At 35.9% G+C, this 21,272-nt stretch overlaps 1 protein-coding gene across 1 annotated transcript in view; it reads left to right on the forward strand.

Annotated features, from left to right (window-relative positions):
• The first annotated feature begins 4,464 nt into the window (after positions 1-4,464).
• The window catches only part of LOC114376135 (beta-glucosidase 42), a 34,397-nt gene continuing 17,589 nt past the window's right edge, over positions 4,465-21,272 (forward strand). The window contains exons 1-6 of the mRNA XM_028334078.1: positions 4,465-4,635; positions 12,480-12,546; positions 12,662-12,720; positions 13,094-13,169; positions 19,611-19,685; positions 19,770-19,857. Coding sequence (XP_028189879.1) covers positions 4,522-4,635; positions 12,480-12,546; positions 12,662-12,720; positions 13,094-13,169; positions 19,611-19,685; positions 19,770-19,857 — 479 coding nt within the window. The 5' untranslated portion in view covers positions 4,465-4,521. The remainder of the gene's footprint in view (positions 4,636-12,479; positions 12,547-12,661; positions 12,721-13,093; positions 13,170-19,610; positions 19,686-19,769; positions 19,858-21,272) is intronic.

The following is a 21,272-nucleotide window of genomic DNA, read 5'->3' on the forward strand; positions in this document are numbered from 1 at the left end:
GGATTCAACAGAAATGGAAAAATAAACGAAGTCTTAAATGTCATTCTTTAATGTTGTATTAGATCATGACTTAAACCTACTTCCTGCCTGATAGTTCAGACACAGGATCACGAAGCATGGTTTGATATGGTATAAGATACAACTTTTAACCTTTTTATTTATTTGTATATAACCAAAATAATCAGAAACCTTGATTCATGTTAAGACATAAATGTTTTTTGACTTAACATTTTTTTTCTTTCTAAATCTCCAAAATTCTTAATTAGGTATTTCTATTAGGATTTGACTTCTTTAAATTTAGGAGGTGTACTATAAAGGATAAAATGCAATAATAACTATAAATTTGGAAATCAACGGCAAGATTTGTGATAAAATAAATTATATATGTAATAAAATATAAAATTAATTACTTTGAAAATAAATGATTGATATTATAATTAATTTTAGATTTAGTTACATATTATATTATGTTATCACCAATCTCATCATTGATTTTTGAATTTATGATTATTATTACCCTTTATCGTAAGTGCACCTCCTCACTTTAGAGGAGCCAAATCCCTACAACCCGGGTACTTTGGAAAAAATAATCTTATTTTATCATTAATATTCAATTAATCTTCACAAATTAATCCATTTAGTATTAAAAAATTAGCTCAATTTATCATAATCCAAAGCCAATTCTACTATGTCAATCCAAGGCTGATTTATGATCATTTTAGTTAATTGTTAATCAGTTAATAAAAATTATTAACTAATAAATCATTAATAGTTTTTTAGGTGCCAACAATAAGTTTGTTGACCTATATAAATTATCTTAAAAGCCTTACCAAAAATAATTTTTTTATAGGTTAACAAAAGAAAACTCACAGTGCAATGTTCAGTTATAATCGGTCAAAGTGAAAAAAGTAAGAGAAAAGTCAAATTTAAACCCTCTCTTCACATAAAAAGACGTGTCATTTTCTTTGTGGAGGGTTGTCCTGAGCAAAAGGTGATTTGACCACTAAAGGCAGTTGTAGAGTGTATCAAAAGGAAACATACTTGGGTTATAAGCTTAGGGAAGCTTTAGTAGAACAACACATGTAACTTTGTTGAAAGTTAGTGAAAATTTGATGAGTTGTCAATAACCGAACCTAGTATGAGTGATAGAGACAAATTAGTATAAAATTTGTGTTATTATGATTTTTGCTTTATCTTGTTAATTGATGTTGAGTTGTGATTTTGCTTTGTAATTTTTTTTTCTTAAAATTCGTTGAAGTGTTTCATCTAACGTAGATGCTTGTGAAACTCTATTTTTAAAATTTGTTTTTATAGATAGCTTTGCACTTTGACAAAATTTGTGATTTTTTTAAAATAACAATTCAATCTCCCTTCTTGTGGTTTTTGCCTTTACACATATAATCATTAAACTCATATTATAATTTTTATATTATATAATAATAGATATGAAATAGATTATGGGCTGGCAACATAAAACAATTTTACATCGTTATTCAATAATAACTTATCATGTATAGTAAGTTTGTTCACTTTTATATGATAATTGTATTAAAAGAGTATTAGTTTTTGAATTTTTTAACATTTATGAGTTTGGTCCTTACACTTTACTCGTTCAATATTTTTGTTCTTTTTATTCATTTTAACTGTTAAGTGATGATGTGACATTATTTTTGTTATTATTGTATTTGATTAGTTTTTTTACGCTTTAAAAATTGCTTGAAAAAATTTCTTTTGAAAGGGTTAATAATTTGTGAAATTACAAGAACATGACAAAAAACTCATTCCACTAATTCACTTCTTGAACCAACAACAAACAAATTCAACCCCTAATAACACAATCCACAAATCTCATCAAATGATTAAATTCAAAAATTAAGATTCTAATTTCAAAAATCATAGCACCTTCGAAAGGACTATCATCAACAAAAAAAAAAAACAGAATTGCAATTTTCAAAAATTAGCATTACCACGCCCAAAATAAAATACTAAAAATCAAAATGTCAAAGGATAAAATTTTTGACTTCGCAATGATCAGCGTCGCCATCTATCACCTCATGACCACCACTCCCATAGTTCATTTCAACCAAGATGCACTTCTCCATTTAATCTTGCGTTTTCATTTTTGTCACACTTTGTTATTCTTCGAGTAGCTTTGATAATTGTGTTTTTGCGCCAAAGCTCTGCCTATCATGTTTCTTGCTTCAATTCTCAAAACTCAAACAGTGACCCACCGCCCTCTTCGCTATCCATGATGGCCAACACACCATCCTCTTCAATCGCTTTGTGGCATCCTCAACTCCACTAGATTTCCTTCCAAAAACTTAGATATGGATTATTTCTGCCCCGCTACACCAAATCTGAATCTGATGGGCATAAGGCCAAGTGTTAGATGCCCTAATATGATAAATGATTTATATTAGATGTCAAAGTAAAACAATATATGACTACTAGGGGGTGTTAGTTAGGATAGAAATTTTCTCATTTTTTGAAATTATGATTCCTAGTAATAATCATGGGAATCATGTTTCTTAAGAATGAATAAAATTTATTTGTTTGATAAATGAGAATCTTTAGATACATTTTTTAAAAATTAAAGAGTTACATATATTTTTATCTTTTGATTATTTATTATATTATATAATTTAATAAAAAATGACATCATATTTTTACCATAATAAAAAAATAAATTCAGAAAAATAAAATTCTCACTTTTGTGATTATTTTTTTTTTGTAAAAACTAATTATAAAATATTTCAAAAAACCTTCTTTTTCAAGAATATTATTTTTTCTAAAATACATACCAAATATAAAAACCTGAAGTTTTTTTTTTTTTTTTAAATTGACAGTCTTAATTAATAGATTTCGAAAATATAACAATCTCTTAAGAGGGGTTGGTGAGACATCACGTCACGTGTGATTCTTGTATTTGATAAACGATGGCATATTTCACGCTGTTTTTCTCGATCTTGATTTCCCTGCGTATTGTCTGCACGTAAAGCCATAGTAGTGTCTGTCGTTTTTATATGAGGAGAATCATTATCATTACATAAAACTTTTACATTGTAAGGCAAATGTTAACCAGGACGAAACAGGTTAAAGAACTAAAGAAAAATAATTGTAAGGCAAATGTTAATCAGGACGAAACAGGTTAAAGAACTAAAGAAAAATAATTGGGAAGGATGCTTAAAATTGTGCTTTCATGATTCTTTTAATATTTTTAATGATTTTTACAATAAATATTTAAGTTTTTTTGAACAAATTTCCGTAAAAAATGTTTCTTTATTAAATTAAAATGATTTAATTATTGTTTTAGTTCATGAATTTGAAGGAATACATTTTTTAGTCTCTAAAATTTAAATTTTTTTAATCTCTGAATTTTGACCAATTATTTTTAAGTTTAAACTTTTTTATTTGTTTTTAGTCCTTATGTCTGTTTTGTTTTTAATTCATAAGACATTTTAGATAATATTTTTTCATTATTCAAAGCATTAGCTAAAATACCTTAACAACTAAAAATAAAACAAATATAATTTGAAATGACTAAAAACAAAAAAAACTAAATTATCTAGACTAAAAATGTATTTAAACTTTCTTTAATTCTTGACATAATAAATTAATACTTTATGAATATTTTTAGCATTTTATGGAAATTTTTAGTATTTTAAGATAGTTTTTTTTATTAAAAATTAATGTATGACAACTAAAAACTTGCACCACTATATATTAATTATCCCAAAGTCATCGATCAAATTTAAAATGAACCACTATTATTATTTAATTTGGAAAATCAATTCATTTTTTTTGTCAAACTGGTTTCAACAACTTAAATATAAAGACTGATCTTTAATATTAAAACTAGTTTTAAAGGAGACTTAATTACTTCTAAATTTGAAGTGTGTGTTTTTTAATGGCTTATTTGCAAAATTTGTCTCCCTATTTTGCCTATTAATTGACTTTCCTATTTTTTAATTCATTATTTGAGTCTTTTATATTTCAAAATACATTATCTTAGTCTCATTTTAATCGTTGACAATTAAATTTTAAACTATAATCCTTTTCAATAATATATAAAATAAAAATAAAACTTATATAAATATATTTATTCTAATTTATATGAAAATAGAATTTAATCTTATATAAAAATATAATAAATTAAAAAAGAATAAAATTTGAATTTTGAATTATTTTTGTATAAAACTTATATTAATATTATATTTTACACTAAATATTCATATAAGTGTTTGATTGTAGTGATAAAAAAATTTGTTTTTTACTTTAAAGATCATGATTTTAGTTCTTCCTTAAAACCAATTCTGAGACTTAAATAATATATTTTAAAATATAAAGAAACTCAAATAATAAATTAAAAAGTAGGAAGATCAATTTATGGTAATAGGCAAAAGGACACATTTTGCAATTAAGACTTTTTTAATCTTTAAAATTTTAGTTGTTATAAATTAATTTTTATTTTTTAACAGCTCTGTACTGAAGAAAACGGCGATTGAGAGGGAGAGTTTGAGAATGGTGAAGAAGGAGGAGTTCTTGAGAGAAAACGGCGACAACGAAAACCGTTCCGTCTCGCGGAGTGACTTCCCTCCCAACTTCATCTTCGGAGTTGCCACTTCTGCATATCAGGTTCCTGCCAATCCACATTAACTGTCCAATTTTTCATCACCCAAGCATCAATCAATGCCTTGATTGTTCGTTTTGCCTTTTTTCTTTTCCTATTACATTATTTATTCTGTTGTTCTACTACATTTTTAGCAAAAGAAAAATAGAAATCAAAATTTAAAATCCAGGGTGAGAGTGAGACCCTATTGGATCCATGAGAGTGTATAGTACTGTCATGAGGGCTTTCTTTTTGACAAAAAAAAAAGTGTGACTTAAAGTAATAATATAAATAAGGCTTATTTTTGTTTCCCACAATTTAGCGATTTTTTCATATTCGTCACGCAATTTTTTTTTCTTTCTGCTTTAATCCGTATAAGATATGTTTGTTTTGTTTTTCCGAAAAAAATGCTTTGAACATTCAAAAAAATGCTATCTAAATCACTTTAAGTAACAAAAACAAAACAAACACATTTTACCATGACTAAAACAAAAAAAATATTTTGCAGGGACAACAATGAAAATAACATTAAATTATAAGGATAAAAAATGTATTTAACCCTATAAACAAATGTTTAATGACCAAATTGACAGTAATTAGTTATGTTTTAGGACTTATTTTGAATTTCTTTAGATTTAGAGACTAATGTGAAATTTATAAGAGTTGCTCTAGTTTTAATTTTTTTTTTTATTATTGGGTTCCTATGGTGCTTTTATGATAGTTAACTTCCCCCAGGCATTGTGTGAAAATTTGCAGAAATAATATTCGGCCAATAGAGTAATTTTATTGTTGTTGTTATTGAACTTATTATTTTAAAAATTTGGTTCAAGAGCTCTATGTGTTTTGGTTTTCACTGGATTAGTGTTGGTGTTTGGGATACTGTAAGAAGTTTATGTTGCAGTTTATTTTATTTGATTTACTTTATTTTTATTGTTTTCTGTTTTCCTACGGAGCTAGTTCTAAGGTTTCAGTGCTTGGGCACAATTTTTGGTACAGAATACTTGAATTTTTATACTGTCAAAATGATCAGGGTTTAACTTTGATGTGTTTTAACAAAAAAATTACATTATCATCACTTAATTTGGCTTTGCAAACTTTGACTTGACCTCACCTAATTGTTCTTGCTGTCTGAACTTTGAAATTCTTGGTCTTTTTATTTTTAAATTTTGTAGTTCTTTGGTTGCAGATCCTCTGCAGTGTTTAGTTTGTTCAGTTTATCTTTTGTACCTTTTTTTTTGGAAGGCTGAAAATATATATATTATTAATAAGAGAACCAGTACCAGTGGTACCAGAAAAAGAGATTACAAAGCACCAAGGTGCTACCCTCCAAAAAAAAACATCAACAAATCAGCCAAAAAACAACCAGATCCAACCCCACTAAGCAACGAATTTGGATATATTAGAGGACCAATGATTGAAACTAGTACTAAAATCTTTATCCTTAGCCTTTAACCAAGACCAAGCTAGAAAAATAGCATGGTCCATGACTTTACAAGGATCAAAAGGTTTTCCTTGGAAAATCAATTGATTCCTATGCTGCCATATAGAACTAGTTAAGGCAATCCACCACCCACACCTTGTACTATAGTTCACATTTGTCCCAAACCCATCACAGAATTGATAGAAGTGGTGAACAGGATTAATGGAAAGTGGACCTGCTACCCGGACCCAGCTCAAAGATTCCCACCACAGGCCATTTGTCTTTTTACAATTAAAGAACAAATGACCCACATCTTCCTGCACATAATCACATAAGGAGCAAGTGGCTTCCTGAGTAAAAACATTTCTTCTTAAGAGGTTGACCTTGGTAGGGAGTCTATTCTTAAGAAGTCTCCAACAGAAAATGACTGCCTGAGGGGGAATATGCAACTGCCATATTGTCTTAAAAATCTTGTCTTCAGAATTTACTGAGCTGGTGTTCATACATAAACTATAAGCTGACCTGGTAGTGTACTGTCCATTAGGTTCAGCCAACCACAACATATTATCCTTGACCTGACTTTGAATAGGCACAGAGCTGATTTCCTCCAAAAACTATACAGCCATCTGACTTTCATGATCAAATAAGTTCCTCCTCCACCTCAAGTCCCAGCACCAGCTATTATTGTTAAAATGGCCCATTTGTGAGATGAGAGCCTTTGGCTGTCTACTTATGAGGAATAGCTGGTTGTACTTCTGCTGCAGGGTGTATTGTTCCCCTAGCCAATTATCAGTCCAGAATTTGATATTTTCCCCACACCCAACCTTCCAAGACAAGTTATCTTTAAAAATACTGCAGTCCAGCTGATGATACAAGTTTCTAATGTCTCTCCACCAATGGGAATAGCCCCTTTTGTCTCTATTATTTTGAAGTTCTGACCAGCCACCATATTTAGAGGTTAAAATTCTAACCCAGAGCTGTTGTTGATCAGATGCAAAAGCCCATAACCATCTTCCCATCAAAGCTAAGTTGAATTTCGAGATATCTTTTATCCCCAGTCCCCCATCAGTCTTAGGCAAACAAATATCAGCCCATTTCACCCAAGGGATTTTTTTATGATCATTGTCTCCACCCCACAGAAAATTCCTTTGAAGGGATATCAGTTTTTTGACAACCTTTTGAGGTATTTTAAAGAAGGAGAGGAGATAAATTGGGAGGGCATTGAGGATAGAATTTATCAGAGTAATCTTCCCAGCCATGGATATATTTTTCTGAGCCCATTTGGCTAATTTTGACTTGAATTTAGTGATGATAGGCTCCCACACCAGCTGGCTTGAGGGATTAGCCCCAATAGGTATGCCTAAATAGAGGAAAGGATACTCCAGCTGTCGGCAGTGCAGGGTATTAGCTGCTTCCAAAGCCCAATTGACACCACCACCAATAATCCCAAACTGACTTTTAGCAAAATTAATCTTTAAACCAGAAACTAATTCATATCCTCTTAATAAGGCCTTAATAACATGAATGTTGTCCCACACAGCCTCTCCAACAAAAACAGTATCATCAGCATACTGTAAAATGTTGATAGGTTCCTTATTCTTTCCAACCAAGAAGCTTCTATAGAAATTTTTGTGGACTGCTTGTCTCATCATACTAGTAATGCCTTCTCCTACAATATTGAAAAGCAAGGGAGCTAGGGGATCCCCTTGTCTCAAACCCCTTGTAGGTGTAAATTCCTTGGATGGGCTACCATTAATCAAAACTGATATAGAAGCTGAGTGGAGGCAAGCTGATATCCATGATCTCCATTTTGGGCAGAACCCCAATCTAAACAGCATGTAGTCCAAAAAAGACCAAGACACTGAATCGTAGGCCTTTTCAAAATCCACCTTGAAGATCATCACTGGTTTCTTGTTTCTCCTTGCTTCCTCAACCACCTCATTGAGTATCAAGATACCATGGAGGATATGTCTTCCTTTAATGAAGGCTGACTGCCTTTCATCAATTAACCCATCCATAACAGACCTCAATCTATTAGACAACAACTTAGCTATAATTTTATACATACAACCTATCAAGGATATAGGCCTATAATCATTGAAGGACTGAGGATGATTCAGTTTAGGAATCAATGCCACAAAGGAAGCATTACTGCCTCTAGGAAAGCTGCCATGGACATAGAACTCATCTACAAATCTTCTAAACTCTGGGCTCATGATATCCCAAATTTTTTTGATAAAATTGAAGTTAAGGTCATCTGGCCCAGGGCATTTGTCACCTCCACAACTCCACACAGCTTCTTTGATCTCTTGGTCAGAGAAAGGGGCAGTCATCTGCTCTCTTTGCCTTTGAGAAATAGCTCTAAAAGGAACCCCATCCAAATAAGGCCTTGAATAATCCTGTTCAGTAAATCTGGTCTGGAAATAATTAACAGCTGCATTCTTGATTGTGTTGGGTTGCTGGACCCACAAACCATCAATAGAGATACCTGGCATAGCATTGAAAGCTCTCCTATAATTTATTATTCTGTGAAAATACCCAGAATTGCAATCCCCCTCCTTCAACCAAGATATCCTAGATTTTTGTCTCAAAAGAGATTCCACTGCAGTTGATACATTCCATAGCTCCTGCTGAAGGGAGTTTCTGATTTTGAGTTCTTGATCAGTCAAGATACGATTAGAAGCTAAGTCCTCCACCTCATTTAACTTCATCTGAATGCTGGATATCCTGTTAACATCAATATTCCCCTCTCCCTTACTCCACTGTTTTATGGCAGCTTTCAAGTTTTTCAACTTATTTTTAAGGGCAATACTCCCCCAACCTCCCTGCTGATCATTAGTCCAGGTCTCCCTCACCATTTTTTGATACTCTTTCTGCTGCAGCCACCAATCAAAAACCCTAAAGGGCTTAGGACCCCAGTCCACCATGTTAGTTTGCAGAATGGTTGGACAATGATCAGATATATCCCTTTGCAAAACATGTTGGCAGCTCTCAGGCCACAAAGACAACCATTGGTCCGAGACCAAAAATCTGTCAAGCCTACTCTTCACATACCCATTAGGCCTTATCCAGGTATATCTTGATCCCACAGCCTTAATTTCTTGGAGCTCCATATCAGAAATCCAATGATTAAAAGCTGAGATGTCATGAGGGTCTACCCTACTATGGGACAAGCTTATTCTTTCCTCTGCACTCCTAATGTTGTTAAAGTCCCCAAGAACACACCACAGACCCCCTGGGTTAGAGGCCTTCAATTGCCTTAATTCATCCCATAACACTTTCTTCCCAGCAAGGTCACAAGGGGCATACACATTTACAATCAGCAACCTCTGATTGTTGATGATGCATCTCCCTTCAAGCATTAAAAAGCTCCTACCTTTCTCCCTCCTACTTACTTCAAAAGTGGAATTATTCCACATACATAGTAGACCACCCGCAACTTGCACAGAAGGGATATAATCCCACTGAACAGTCGAATCCCCCCATATGGCATGACAAATGTTTTTATTAACATTCTCCCTTTTAGTCTCTTGAATGCACACAATGTCCACCTTGTGTTTTGAAATAAGCCTTCTTATAGCAGTCCACTTAACCCCCCTCCCCATACCTCTAGAATTATAGGAAAGAATGTTCATGGTTGTGGTTTTTTAGCTCCCTTCTCTGCTGCTGCCATCATAACATCCCTGTTCTCCATGCATAATAACATCCCTTTAAGCTTGTTATCATCTTCCCCACAGGATAAGCCCATTTCCTTTAAAAGGGCATATTGCATTTGTATAGAGTCCTTCGATATAGGAGTCAAAGGATCATCTGTAGAGGCTGGGATTATTTCTGTCTTCTCTTGTAAAGGAGGCAAAGAAAGAACATTAGGATCTGTAGAGCAATCCACCATTGGATCCATCACCTGCTGGGCCTTGGATTTACTTGTCATCACCTCTTTTCTTCTCACATACACCTTAGTGACTGAGGAGATTGGGCTAGGTAGATGGCCCATTTCGTCATTTACCAACTTTGAAAGCTGTTGACTACTTGCATCATTGTCCTTATCCGTGACCTTTAAATGGTGGGGCAAAACTTCCCCTTTATCCCCTACGTAACTTTTTTCTGACCTAGATTGAATATCCTCCATAGTGTAAGTCAAAGGGGCCTGGTCTATAAGCCTGCCCTTGACAGAGTGCTTTTCATTTCGCGTGATTCCCTGCACAACACTTTCTTCAACCCCATTTAGAATGTCCCCATTTCGGGGAAGTTTGTCATTGGGGAGTGTCAACGCCACCTCTTCCTCCCTGCCCTGAGAAATTTGAACGTTGTCTCTCTGAACTGGGTCCACGTCAGCAAGAGTGTCGGACTGGTCACTGCATCTTCGGGCAAGGGTCCTTACCCACTGGTCCTTGCGAGAGGTAGATGCAGGGAAGGCGTCCCAGTCTTCAGGATAACCGCCGATGAGGTCATCGGAAGCTCCATCAGAGACTTCGTCACCGGAGAAAGCCCATGGGTGGAGTACACCCCCTGTTACAGGGGTGTTTGGCTGGGTCGAAAATGGTGAAGGGGGGAACCAGGCTGGGTTGCAGTGAATCTTCTTCGACACACCCAGACTCGTCGTATCCTCAGCAACGTGGAGGACGTAGTCACTTCCGTCTATGGTGGCCGGAATCGTCGCCTGAAATGGAGGTTTCATCTGCATCCGAACTAGGACTCGCGCCACGTCCAACCGCTGCTTGGCCTCCACATACGCGTCTACTTCCACCACCTCACCAACTTCCGCCAACACCTTCGCCATGGACTCCTCTTCCCATACTGACAGAGGAAGACCCTAGATGAGAACCCAGGTGAGCCTATATGTCGGCCGTAACTCCGGAGAACATTTCTGGAGCTCCGATATAGGAGTAGCCCCAGTCTCCTTCTCTTGATGTATGAGTCGAGCAGCCTTGGATTCATCCATGTAAGGAAAAATAACCCAATCATCGACCCAGTAACATGGATTATTGTCATCTTCAACCACCCATTTCAGTTCCTCCTCCACCCTCTCAAACATTCCTCTATTCTTCAGTCTTGCTATCCATGCCTTAGAAAGCCACTCAGAGGTCGCCTCGTTTGAGTGCAAGATGACCGGGCTATGATTCGCCTTTACAACCCCAGGCATAGCTACCCGCGAATTCGTAGAGTTCATTTGACGATATATGGGTTCCTTCACCACCTCAGCATATGATCGAGGTTTGTCACTGGCTTTGTTTTCCTTCTGGGCTCCTTTATCCCCGTCGCCATAACTAGAGAACCCTTTCTCACGTATTCCAACCACCTTCCCCCTATCAAACTTCGGTCTGTTAACAAGCAATTTCACCCCACCAAGGAAGATATTGTTATCGAGTTGCCTCTCTAGCCTCTGCACATCCACCACTTCTTTGAACCTAACAAAGCCAAACCTATGGCCTAGCTTGTTTTTGGTTCTGGGAATGAAGACTTCCCACACCTTTCCCCACTTCTGAAAAATCCGCCACATGTCCTTCTCCATCATCCCTTCAGGGAATCTAGAGAAGTAGAATGTCGTGACGCCGGCCTTATCTCTCCATGTCACCTTCCTTTCTTTTCGTTGATGGCTAGTATTTTCCGGTCTACCTCTATTAGTCACCATGTTCGATTTCTTCTTGCGTGTCACTTCAACCCAATCTCCGTGATTTGTGTTGCAACCGGACTGATACGTGTCATCGTATGCAATCCATGAGGATGATCCTCGTTGACGTCGCATGTAGTCATCATCAGTCCACCAGTAGTTCCGTGTTTTGCTCCGACGTCCCCTTCGATGGTAGTCATTCCTGTCACCCTCAGCTACTCTCTTTGTGTCTACTCTCACTCCCGGTCTACCCTCTCTCTCTCTTACCCTGTCTGTCTCCCTCACTCTCAGATTGACGTTTCTCTCTCTCACCACCCTCTCTCTCTCTCTCTCACCTCTCTCTCTCATTCTCTACCCTCCGCACAGATTTACCTTAATATAGCTCTTATGCGTTCTTGGTCCTTTAAAAGATAAGTATAGGAAAGACACCTGAAATTATTGCAAACTTCCTGGAATGCTTTGCGCTTGTTCCTCTCCTATCAAAAAAAACATCACACATAGTATTATTCTATTTGACTATCTTTTGTACCTTGATTTCTCCTTTTTCTTAAACATATGTTTCCTTAGATTTCAGCTAAATTTGGCTTTGATCAAGTGGAATTTCATGATAGCTATAGAGCCAAACTAGGTAACCATTTATTCAAAATAGCTTGTAAATTGCAATCACCATAAAGACAATGTAATTAAGATATAAGAAATTCTATGATAGGACAGCTTAGATAAATGTTTTTTGACCAATTATTAGGAGAATGGCATATATTTAGTTAAGTAATGCTGTGATTATAACTGATGTGAAAATTGTTCAATTAGACATTTAACTGCTTGTAGCTAATTTCTAGATAGAAGGTGCTTGTAAGGAGGGTGGTAGAGGTCCTAGCATATGGGATGCCTTTACACACACGGAAGGTATGAGAACTTTTTCCTTAATACTAATAGATAAATTGCGAAACCCTTCACTATCATTTTTCTTAATGGCACTCCTTGATGCTTCATAACTTGGTTTGTCTTTATGTTTTATTAGGAAAAATTCTTGACAAAAGCAATGGTGATGTTGCAGTTAATCATTATCATCGGTACATGGTCGGTAACATCATTTTTTTAATGTTTTTGATATTCTTTTTACTTCTGTTTATATATTGCTGTTGTGGATTATATTTTGGACTAAACTACATTACTCAAGCAATGTTTCTTCCTTAATGACTGGCTTTTGCTCATATGAATGCATGCATCAGTTTTTCTTTTTACCCCTCATTAAATTTTTTGTTCCTGTTTGTTCTTTGAAGCCAAATACTTTCAGATGGAAATTCATTGACTCTATTTTTGAATGAGAGTATGAAGAGATATCTTAAATTTTATTTAGGGTATCTTATAATTATTTCTATTAACTGTCTGGCTTCTGCCTTATGTACAAATTTTCAAATCTTAACTTTTCTGAATGTAATTATGGTAACAGGAAGATATTGATCTTATAGCCAAGTTGGGATTTGATGCTTATAGATTTTCAATTTCTTGGTCTCGGATTTTCCCCGGTATGTTTTATTACTAATGAATTTTAAATCTGTTTTCTATATAGTTAGTTGTTTTATAAATGAATTTCCATGTCCATGAGTCATGAATCCTGAAAGTTTGTCTGTTTCTCTGTATCATCATTACCCAGTCAGTAGCTAATATAGTTAACTTTTTGTTCCAAATATCCACAAGTGTTGACTAAAGGATTACTTACAGCTTGAGAGGGAGGGACTGGCTGGGAAGGAGCATGTTATATGCCCTTGCGTAAGACTGAGTCACAGGTCTAGAAAAAAAAGACTCCTTGCGATCTATAATGAAAGCAAAGAGCAGACTTTTCCTTGATTGAACCACTCCTAAACTAACACCGAAAATTTTCTTAGGAAAAGGAAATAATTTTTGATGATTCTTATTCTAGTAATAGTGCCTTTTAAAGGCTGTATATCAATTAAAGATCGTAACTGGTAGGATCTCAACTAGGTCCCCAAAAATAACTATGAACTAAAGTGAATGGACTATATTTTCTTATAATTTATATGATTGAGGAGAATAAGAGGAATGCCGATGCTTTACTAGTTGACAAACTTCACACGAAAACATATTTGGATTTTATTTTTAAAAATATCAGGAAATAAATGTTTCAAGTACCCCTTAACTTAAATGACCAAGCCTACAATGCCATACCATTATTTTTTTCGTTTTCATGAACAAAACTGAATTGAGACAATTACCCTGAGTTTTATCCTTAAAAATAACGTCATCCTCAAAGAGATAGATATTAGACTAAGAAAGTTACAGATGAAAAACTTTGTATTCTCCTGTGCAGAATTTTGCATTAAATAGTGCTCATACAATTTGATTTTTACATCTGTGCATTAAATAACCAATCTGCAATAAATGCTATCCTACAGCTGGGATAACTAATTAAGGAGATAATTACAGCTGTATAATCATGTAAGGTTTATTGTTTTGAATGACCAACAAATCTGTGTCAATAATAACAAATATTTTGCAATTTGTGCCAATTAATAACTAATATCTGCTAATCAATTTCATTGACATCCCCCCTCAAATTAATGCTGGTAAGTCTAAAAGCATTAATTTGCTGACTAGGAAATTATGGCATTGACGTGTCAAGGATTTTGTGAGAATCTCAGCGAGTTGAACAGATGTAGAAACATGAGGCAAGGTGATAACTCGATGGTCATACGCGTCTCGGATTGAGTGACAATCAACCTCTATGTGCTTCGTTCTTTCATGGTAAACAAGATTTGTGGCAATTTGAATGGCACTTGTATTGTTAGCATGCAGTGGAGTTCGTTTTGCTTGTGAAAAATCAAGCTTTGAAAGGAGACCACGTAGCCAAATAATCTCAGAGCATGCAGCAGACATGGCGTGATATTTTACTTCAGTGGGTGCTATAATACGGTGTACTGGTGAAAGATACAAATGCCGAGGAAATTGTATGAATCTGCTTATCGTGTGGACAACTAATGAGATATGTTGTCTGGTGATGGTTAAGTAAATAAGACTTCCAACTAGCTTACAATAGAAAGTTGGGTCTTGTAGAAGGTCACGTTCATCTCGTCACAATTTCAGATTAATTTCCATTGGAGTGTCAACAAGAGCAGAATTAGTGAGACCAACTAATCGAATTAGATCTTGAATATATTTGTGCTGATTGACAAAAATGCCTTTCTGTTGAAAGTGTACTTCTAATCTCAAGAAATAAGTGAGTTAGCCAAGGTCTTTCATGTGGAAAGTTGAATGCAAAAGTCTCTTGATCGTACAAATAGCCTCTTGATCTAATCCGGTGACCACAATATTGTCCATATAAACCAGAAGTATGACAATTCCTTTTAAGCTCCTTTGAATGAAAATGACGGATCATACCTGCTTTGTATGAAGGAAAAACCAAGCAGTGTTGTGTGAAACTTTTCAAACCATATACTTGGTGCTTGTTTCAATCCATATAAAGAACGCTTCAGTTTGTTAACAGCATTAGGCAAAGGTGAAGGCATACCGGTAGAAAGTTTGATGTAAATTTTCTCTTTGAGGTCACTATGGAGGAATGCGTTTTTAACATCCATTTGGTGTATTTGCCAAGATTCAGATGCAGTAATGGCAAGAATAGTGCGCATAGTAGTCATTTTGACCACAGGTGCAAAGGTCTCCTCATAATTAAGGCCAAATTCTTGATCATTTCCAAGAACAACCAGCCTGACCTTCTATCGGTTGATTGATCCATTCAAATGAACCTTTATATTGAATACAAATTTGATGCCAAGGGGTTTGACAGAAGAAGGACAAGTTACAACATCCCATGTCTGATTTTCTTCTAGTGCTTGTAGTTTTGTTTCAATAGCTTCTCTCTAGCATTTCTGCTCCGTGGCCTGTCTATAAGAAGGAATAGGAACAAATGCTATAGTTGCTGTCAATGATAAAGGGGAAGAAAAATCATACATTTCTGGTGGTTTACTAACGCGAGTATTGCGATGTAAAGGAGTTGGTGCTGGATGAAGCATCGGATCAGCAGCTAGAGATTGATCGGGAGGGGGCCTTGGAGGTATGGATGGTGGATTTGGTGGAACAGCCTGACGTCTTTGATACACCAATAAAGGTTGCGGTGCTGATTTTCCTACAGAATTGTTAGGAAACAATAGCAAAACAGAAGTGGATGTAGAAGAGGGAGTGTCTTGGTTAGTTGGAAAAAAATGTATCTTCTTGAAAGATGACATTTCTACTTTTCTAGAAACTCGAAGCCTATGTAGATTAGGATTATAACACACAAGTCCTTTATGGTGGGCAAAATAACCAAGAAAAACTCATTTAACAAATTGAGCTATGAGCTTGGTGTGTTCTTGTGGGGGAAGGTGGACATAACAAGTATAACCAAAAGTGCGTAGGTTGGAATAAATGGGTTTGTGACCCTATAACTTGAAGAAAGGAGAATCATTGTTTAATGATTAAGCAGACAGGCGATTAATAAGGTGGACAGCAGTGGAGAGAGTCTCACACCAAAATCGAGGTGGCACAAAAGATTCCAACAAAAGGGTACATGGACATCATCAATAAGATGACGATTTTTCCTTTTAGCTACCCCATTCTATTGGGGTGTGGAAGGACATGACCTTTGAGGTAAAATGCCATTTGTCTGCAAGAAATAAATGATATGTATATTCCCCCCCCCCCGGTTGTCGGAATGCAAAATTTTAATCTTGAAAGAAAATTGGGTCCGAACATAGGCATGAAATTTTTTGAAAACAGAGAATGCTTCATCTTTGGAGCGCAAAAAATAGACCCAAGTGAAACGACTATAGTCATCAATTAAAGTGATAAAGTATTTGTAATTATCAGGGGATATAACCATTGCAATCCCTTATAGATCACTATGAGTCATATCAAAAGGCTGATTTATCTTTTGATTTATGAATTGGAAATGGTAGAATTTTACTTTTCCCAAGTTTGCAAGAGTTGCAATCAAATTGAACAACACTAAGAGATGGGAAAATTTGATTACCAAGAACACCAGATTTCAGTAAGTCATGAAGTACATAGGAGTTTGGGTGACCAAGGCGCTTATGCCATATTTGAAAATTAACAATAGTTAAATTACAAGAATCCAAAGGGGGAAAAGAACATTGAGGCTGAGATAAATAAAGAGGAAAAAGACGTTCGACTTTAGGCCCCTTCGTGATCATCTTCCCTGATCGTTGGCCCTACACAAGACAACCAGATTTTGAGAATGTAAATTTGCAATCATTGTCAACTAGTTGACCAACAAAAATAAGATTACTAGTGAGATCAAGGGAAACAAAACAATTGGTTAAAGAGGAGGAAATGTCACCAATAGCTGTGATTGGTAGACTGTTTCCATCAGTAGTATGAATTTGAAGGTTACTAGAATATCTTGTGACATTTTTAAGGGATTCAGCACTGTTGGTCATGTGATTGGATGCACCGGAGTCAAAATACCACGAAGTACAAGAAGAAAAAGGTTTTCCTGAAAGTCCTAAAGTAGAAAATGCAGAAATTATCATTTGTTGGACCATTTCAGGGGTCATTGGTTGCGTAGAGGCAAAGCATGTTGATTTGCAGAACCACCAGCAGTAGAAGGACCAGCTGCAACAGTAAAGGCTGTTTCAGTTTTCCTTGGTGGTCTTATGGGGCATTCTTTAATGATATGGCTGTCTTTTTTGCAGTAATTGCAAAACTTTTTAGGACAGTGTGAAGCAAAATGTCCAAGTTCTTTGCAACAGAAGGTTTGGACATCACTCAGGTCTCAACGTTTAGGTTTTCCCTGTGCAGCATATGCAACTGGAAAAAAGCGAGATTTTTGTTGTTCCATGGATGCTTGAGTTAGGAGACGTTGTTCTTCATGAAGAAGCTCATTGAGGCATGTATCCAAGGATGGGATAAGAGCTCTATTCATGAGATTGGACCGAATACCCTCAAAGTCAAATATCAATTTCATAAGAAATTGATCTCTTTTTGTAGTCTCATGAACTTTTTGCACTGCAATTTGACTTTCATTTGACAAATGTTCATAGACAATGTCAGTGTATTCAGCCTAATGATTCATGAACTGAGAATAAAATTCAGAAATTGAGAGACTATCCTGTTGAAATATGGCAATTTCATGTTCCAGCTGGAACCTTCTAGCAATATTATTCTGGCTATAAATCTTCTTGAGATAGGCCCACATCTTGCCATTGGTCGGAGATTGAGAACAATATGAGGATCAACAGAGCCTATGATCCATGCCATGACATGGGCGTCCTTGACTTCCCACACAGTATATTCGTTCAGCTGGTTTTCTTTGTTAGGAGCAGAATTGGTGCCGTCAACATGACCTCCAAGGTTCTTACCTTTGACAAATATCTGAAACTGGAATGCCCAGATAGAATGGTTCTTTCCATTAAAGGCAAATGAATAAGACATCATACTTGTCACTAGACATATGGCTAAGGGAAAAAAAAAGGTAATCACAAGGGAGAAATCACAAAAGGAACAAGGAGCAAGAACTGGATAGTCTTGCAAAACCAAGAGGCTAGGAATTTCGAATGGAACTATGATAGGATTGCAACCTAGACTAATACCATATTAGACCAAGAAAGTTATGAAAAACTGTGTCTTCTCCTGTGGAGAATTTTGCATTAAATAGTGCTCATACAATTTGATTTCTACATGTGTGCATTAAATAGCCAATTTGCAATAAATGCTATCCTACAGCTGGGATAACTAATTAAGGAGATAATTACAACTGTATAATCATGTAATATCTGTTGTTTTGAATGACCAACAAATCTGTGTCAATAATAACAAATATTCTGCAATTTGTGCCAATTAATAACTAATATTCTGCTAATCAATTCCATTGACAATAGAGTCCATCAACCTCTTTAGCTGCCAATCATCCTCCCCAAGCTCAACTCCTGAAATTTGCCAGTAGAGGAATCAAAAATAGCAAAACAGTGTAGATCATGTGTCAATTTACTAATGGAAAAAATGTTACATGACAAATTTGGGACATGAAGGACATTGCAAAGAGTTAGAGATTTAGATTTAGGAATGGAACCAACATCAGCTATAGTGGAAAAGGTACCATCAGCAACTCTAATCTTTTCATGACCTGCACAGGGACTATAAGTGGAGAACAATTATGAACAATTTGTCCTGGGGGCTATACTGTGAAGTAATAAGTCATGACATCTTGGTCTCCTTGTCCGGACTGCCAAAGTCGAGTCTTGAGATAAAAAATCTGAGATGAGTTCTCTAAGTCAGAATAGCAATTGCGGACTGCTTCTCTTACATCTTTAGCTGTTGGGAGAAATAAATATGGGTTCCCAATTGTTGGCTCCATTGAATTTATCAGCTAAGCGATGGTGAGAGTTTTCTGATTTCCATTTTTGTAGAGAATGGTCGTTCTTTCCTGGTTGAGGAGTGTCTCCAGTTAAGTTGTCTAGTTTACCTTTTCTGTCGAGGGCTAGCTTCATAGATTGAGCCCACTCAATCTAGTTTCTTCCATTCAGCTTTTGGATTATAAGCTGTAAACTGAACCTGAGGACAGAGCATCGACCACAGATGATAGTGGTGCAACTTCGGTGCCTCTAGAATGCACAAAAGACATGCTGGCTGAACACAGGGTCAAAGTTGAAGCTTTGATACCATGTAATTTTAGGAGAAGAAAATGATATTTCTTATTGTTAAAGAAATTTCTCTCTTTTGTTAAATAAAACCAACTCTTTCTGAGCCTGTTATATCATACTTATAGTAATATATTTTACTTGTTTTGCAGTGCATATAAATGATAGAGATTCTTTGGATTTATCATTTTATTGTATTGCACATAAATACCTTTCTGAAAATGATATTTGACCTGTTTTTTCTAGTGCATATAATATAAATGATAGGGATTCTTTGGATTTATCATTTTATTGTATTGTGATGGTTTTTGGGTATAGATGGCTTAGGAACGAAAATCAATGACGAAGGGATAACTTTTTATAACAACATTATTAATGGTCTTCTTGAAAGAGGTATGATCTGTATGCAGCTATTTTACCTTTATTTTTCTTATCTCTTTCATTAAAATTATATGTTAAGTTACTCTTTTCTGACAGGTATACAACCTTATGTAACTTTGTACCATTGGGATCTTCCGCTGCATCTTCACGAGTCGATGGGAGGATGGTTAAATAAACAAATCATGTAGGTATCATGTAACTTATTTTTCATTTTAGAATTTGTTTCTTTTCATATAATCATAAAACTGATTTATATTGTGCTTGAAAGCAGTAAAGTTTATGAGGTAGTAACCTACTTATGAGGAGCTGGAATGGTTATGGTGATCATATATATTTTATGACTATTTAAGTAATAAGAAAATGAAAATGGATGCATATGATGAGTGTGCCAAAGGATACATCAGTGATCTGTTCTCACTTTAGCCAAAAAGGCAAAATCAAGTAGTCTCTAGAACTTTTTCCATCGGGAAGAAAATTCCATGAAGTGGCTAACAACTTCAGAATCAGAACTATCTTATTCCATGTGTAGGATTGAGGGATAGTGAAATCATGTTGCAGAGCCTTGTTTGTGCTACTGTTGTCCGGTATGCCAGAACATTCTTTTTAGAGAAAGCGTGAGAAACTAAAATGAGAAAGAAGCAGAAATGAAGCATTACAGAAACTAGGGTAGCTCTTTGACGGGCTAGCTTTAAGTGCCTCTCTTCTATCTGATTTCTTGCTTGCCTGTCCTCTCCCCTCACAATGCTTTATCACTCTAATATACTTCACACCTTCCTCACTCTTCCTCTCTCCTGCCATGTGTTTGGCCGTTTAGGCATGTACAAGAAAATCTCCTCTATGCCAATGTATATTCCCATTTTCCTCAATTCTCCTGTTCATATGGGTCAATAATACACTACCTTTACATTTGTTTCGCCTCACATATGATGGAGAGAGAGAGAGAGAAAGAGGCAGTGAGAGAGAGAGAGACAGTGAGTGGGTAAAGGTCAAGGCCAGGACAAGAAGGAAAGGAGAGAGAAATGGAGCGACAGTTAGAGGGGATCCCCGGCGAAGCTACGCCGGCACCAAGCCTGGACAGCACCTCCATGCTTCTCACGCAAACTGGAGGGAGAGATCAGACATCTCAACTTTCTACTTCACGAGGTTCCCAGAAGATGCAATGCAACGAAGAAGGACCTTTGGGTCCAGTTCAAAAAGTGGGGGGATGTACGGAAGATCTTCATCTCCAAACAAAGAAACAAAGGGGGGAGGAGGTACGGCTTTGTGAGGTTTAGAGGGGTGTCGGACGTGCGTAAACTGGAAAGGCAGCTAGACAACCTTATAGTTGGAGGATTAAAGTTGTACGTGAATATCCCAAAGTATGAAAGAGAAAATGAGAGACACGTAGAACACAGAACAAAACTCAAAATCCAATGGGGTGACGACAACCATGGAACGATAGCAGCTCGACAGAAACAATCACAACACAGGGTACCTTCAATGTCATACGCGAAGGTAGTGGCCACAAACACAATGACTTCAGGGCAATGGCAAAATCCTGAGAAAGCGAGCTTCAGACATGATGGGTCACAGTCATCGGTACACCTCGAGATTCCGACG

This window comes from Glycine soja, chromosome 11 (genome assembly GCF_004193775.1).
Source record: "Glycine soja cultivar W05 chromosome 11, ASM419377v2, whole genome shotgun sequence".
Taxonomy (NCBI): Eukaryota; Viridiplantae; Streptophyta; class Magnoliopsida; order Fabales; family Fabaceae; genus Glycine; species Glycine soja.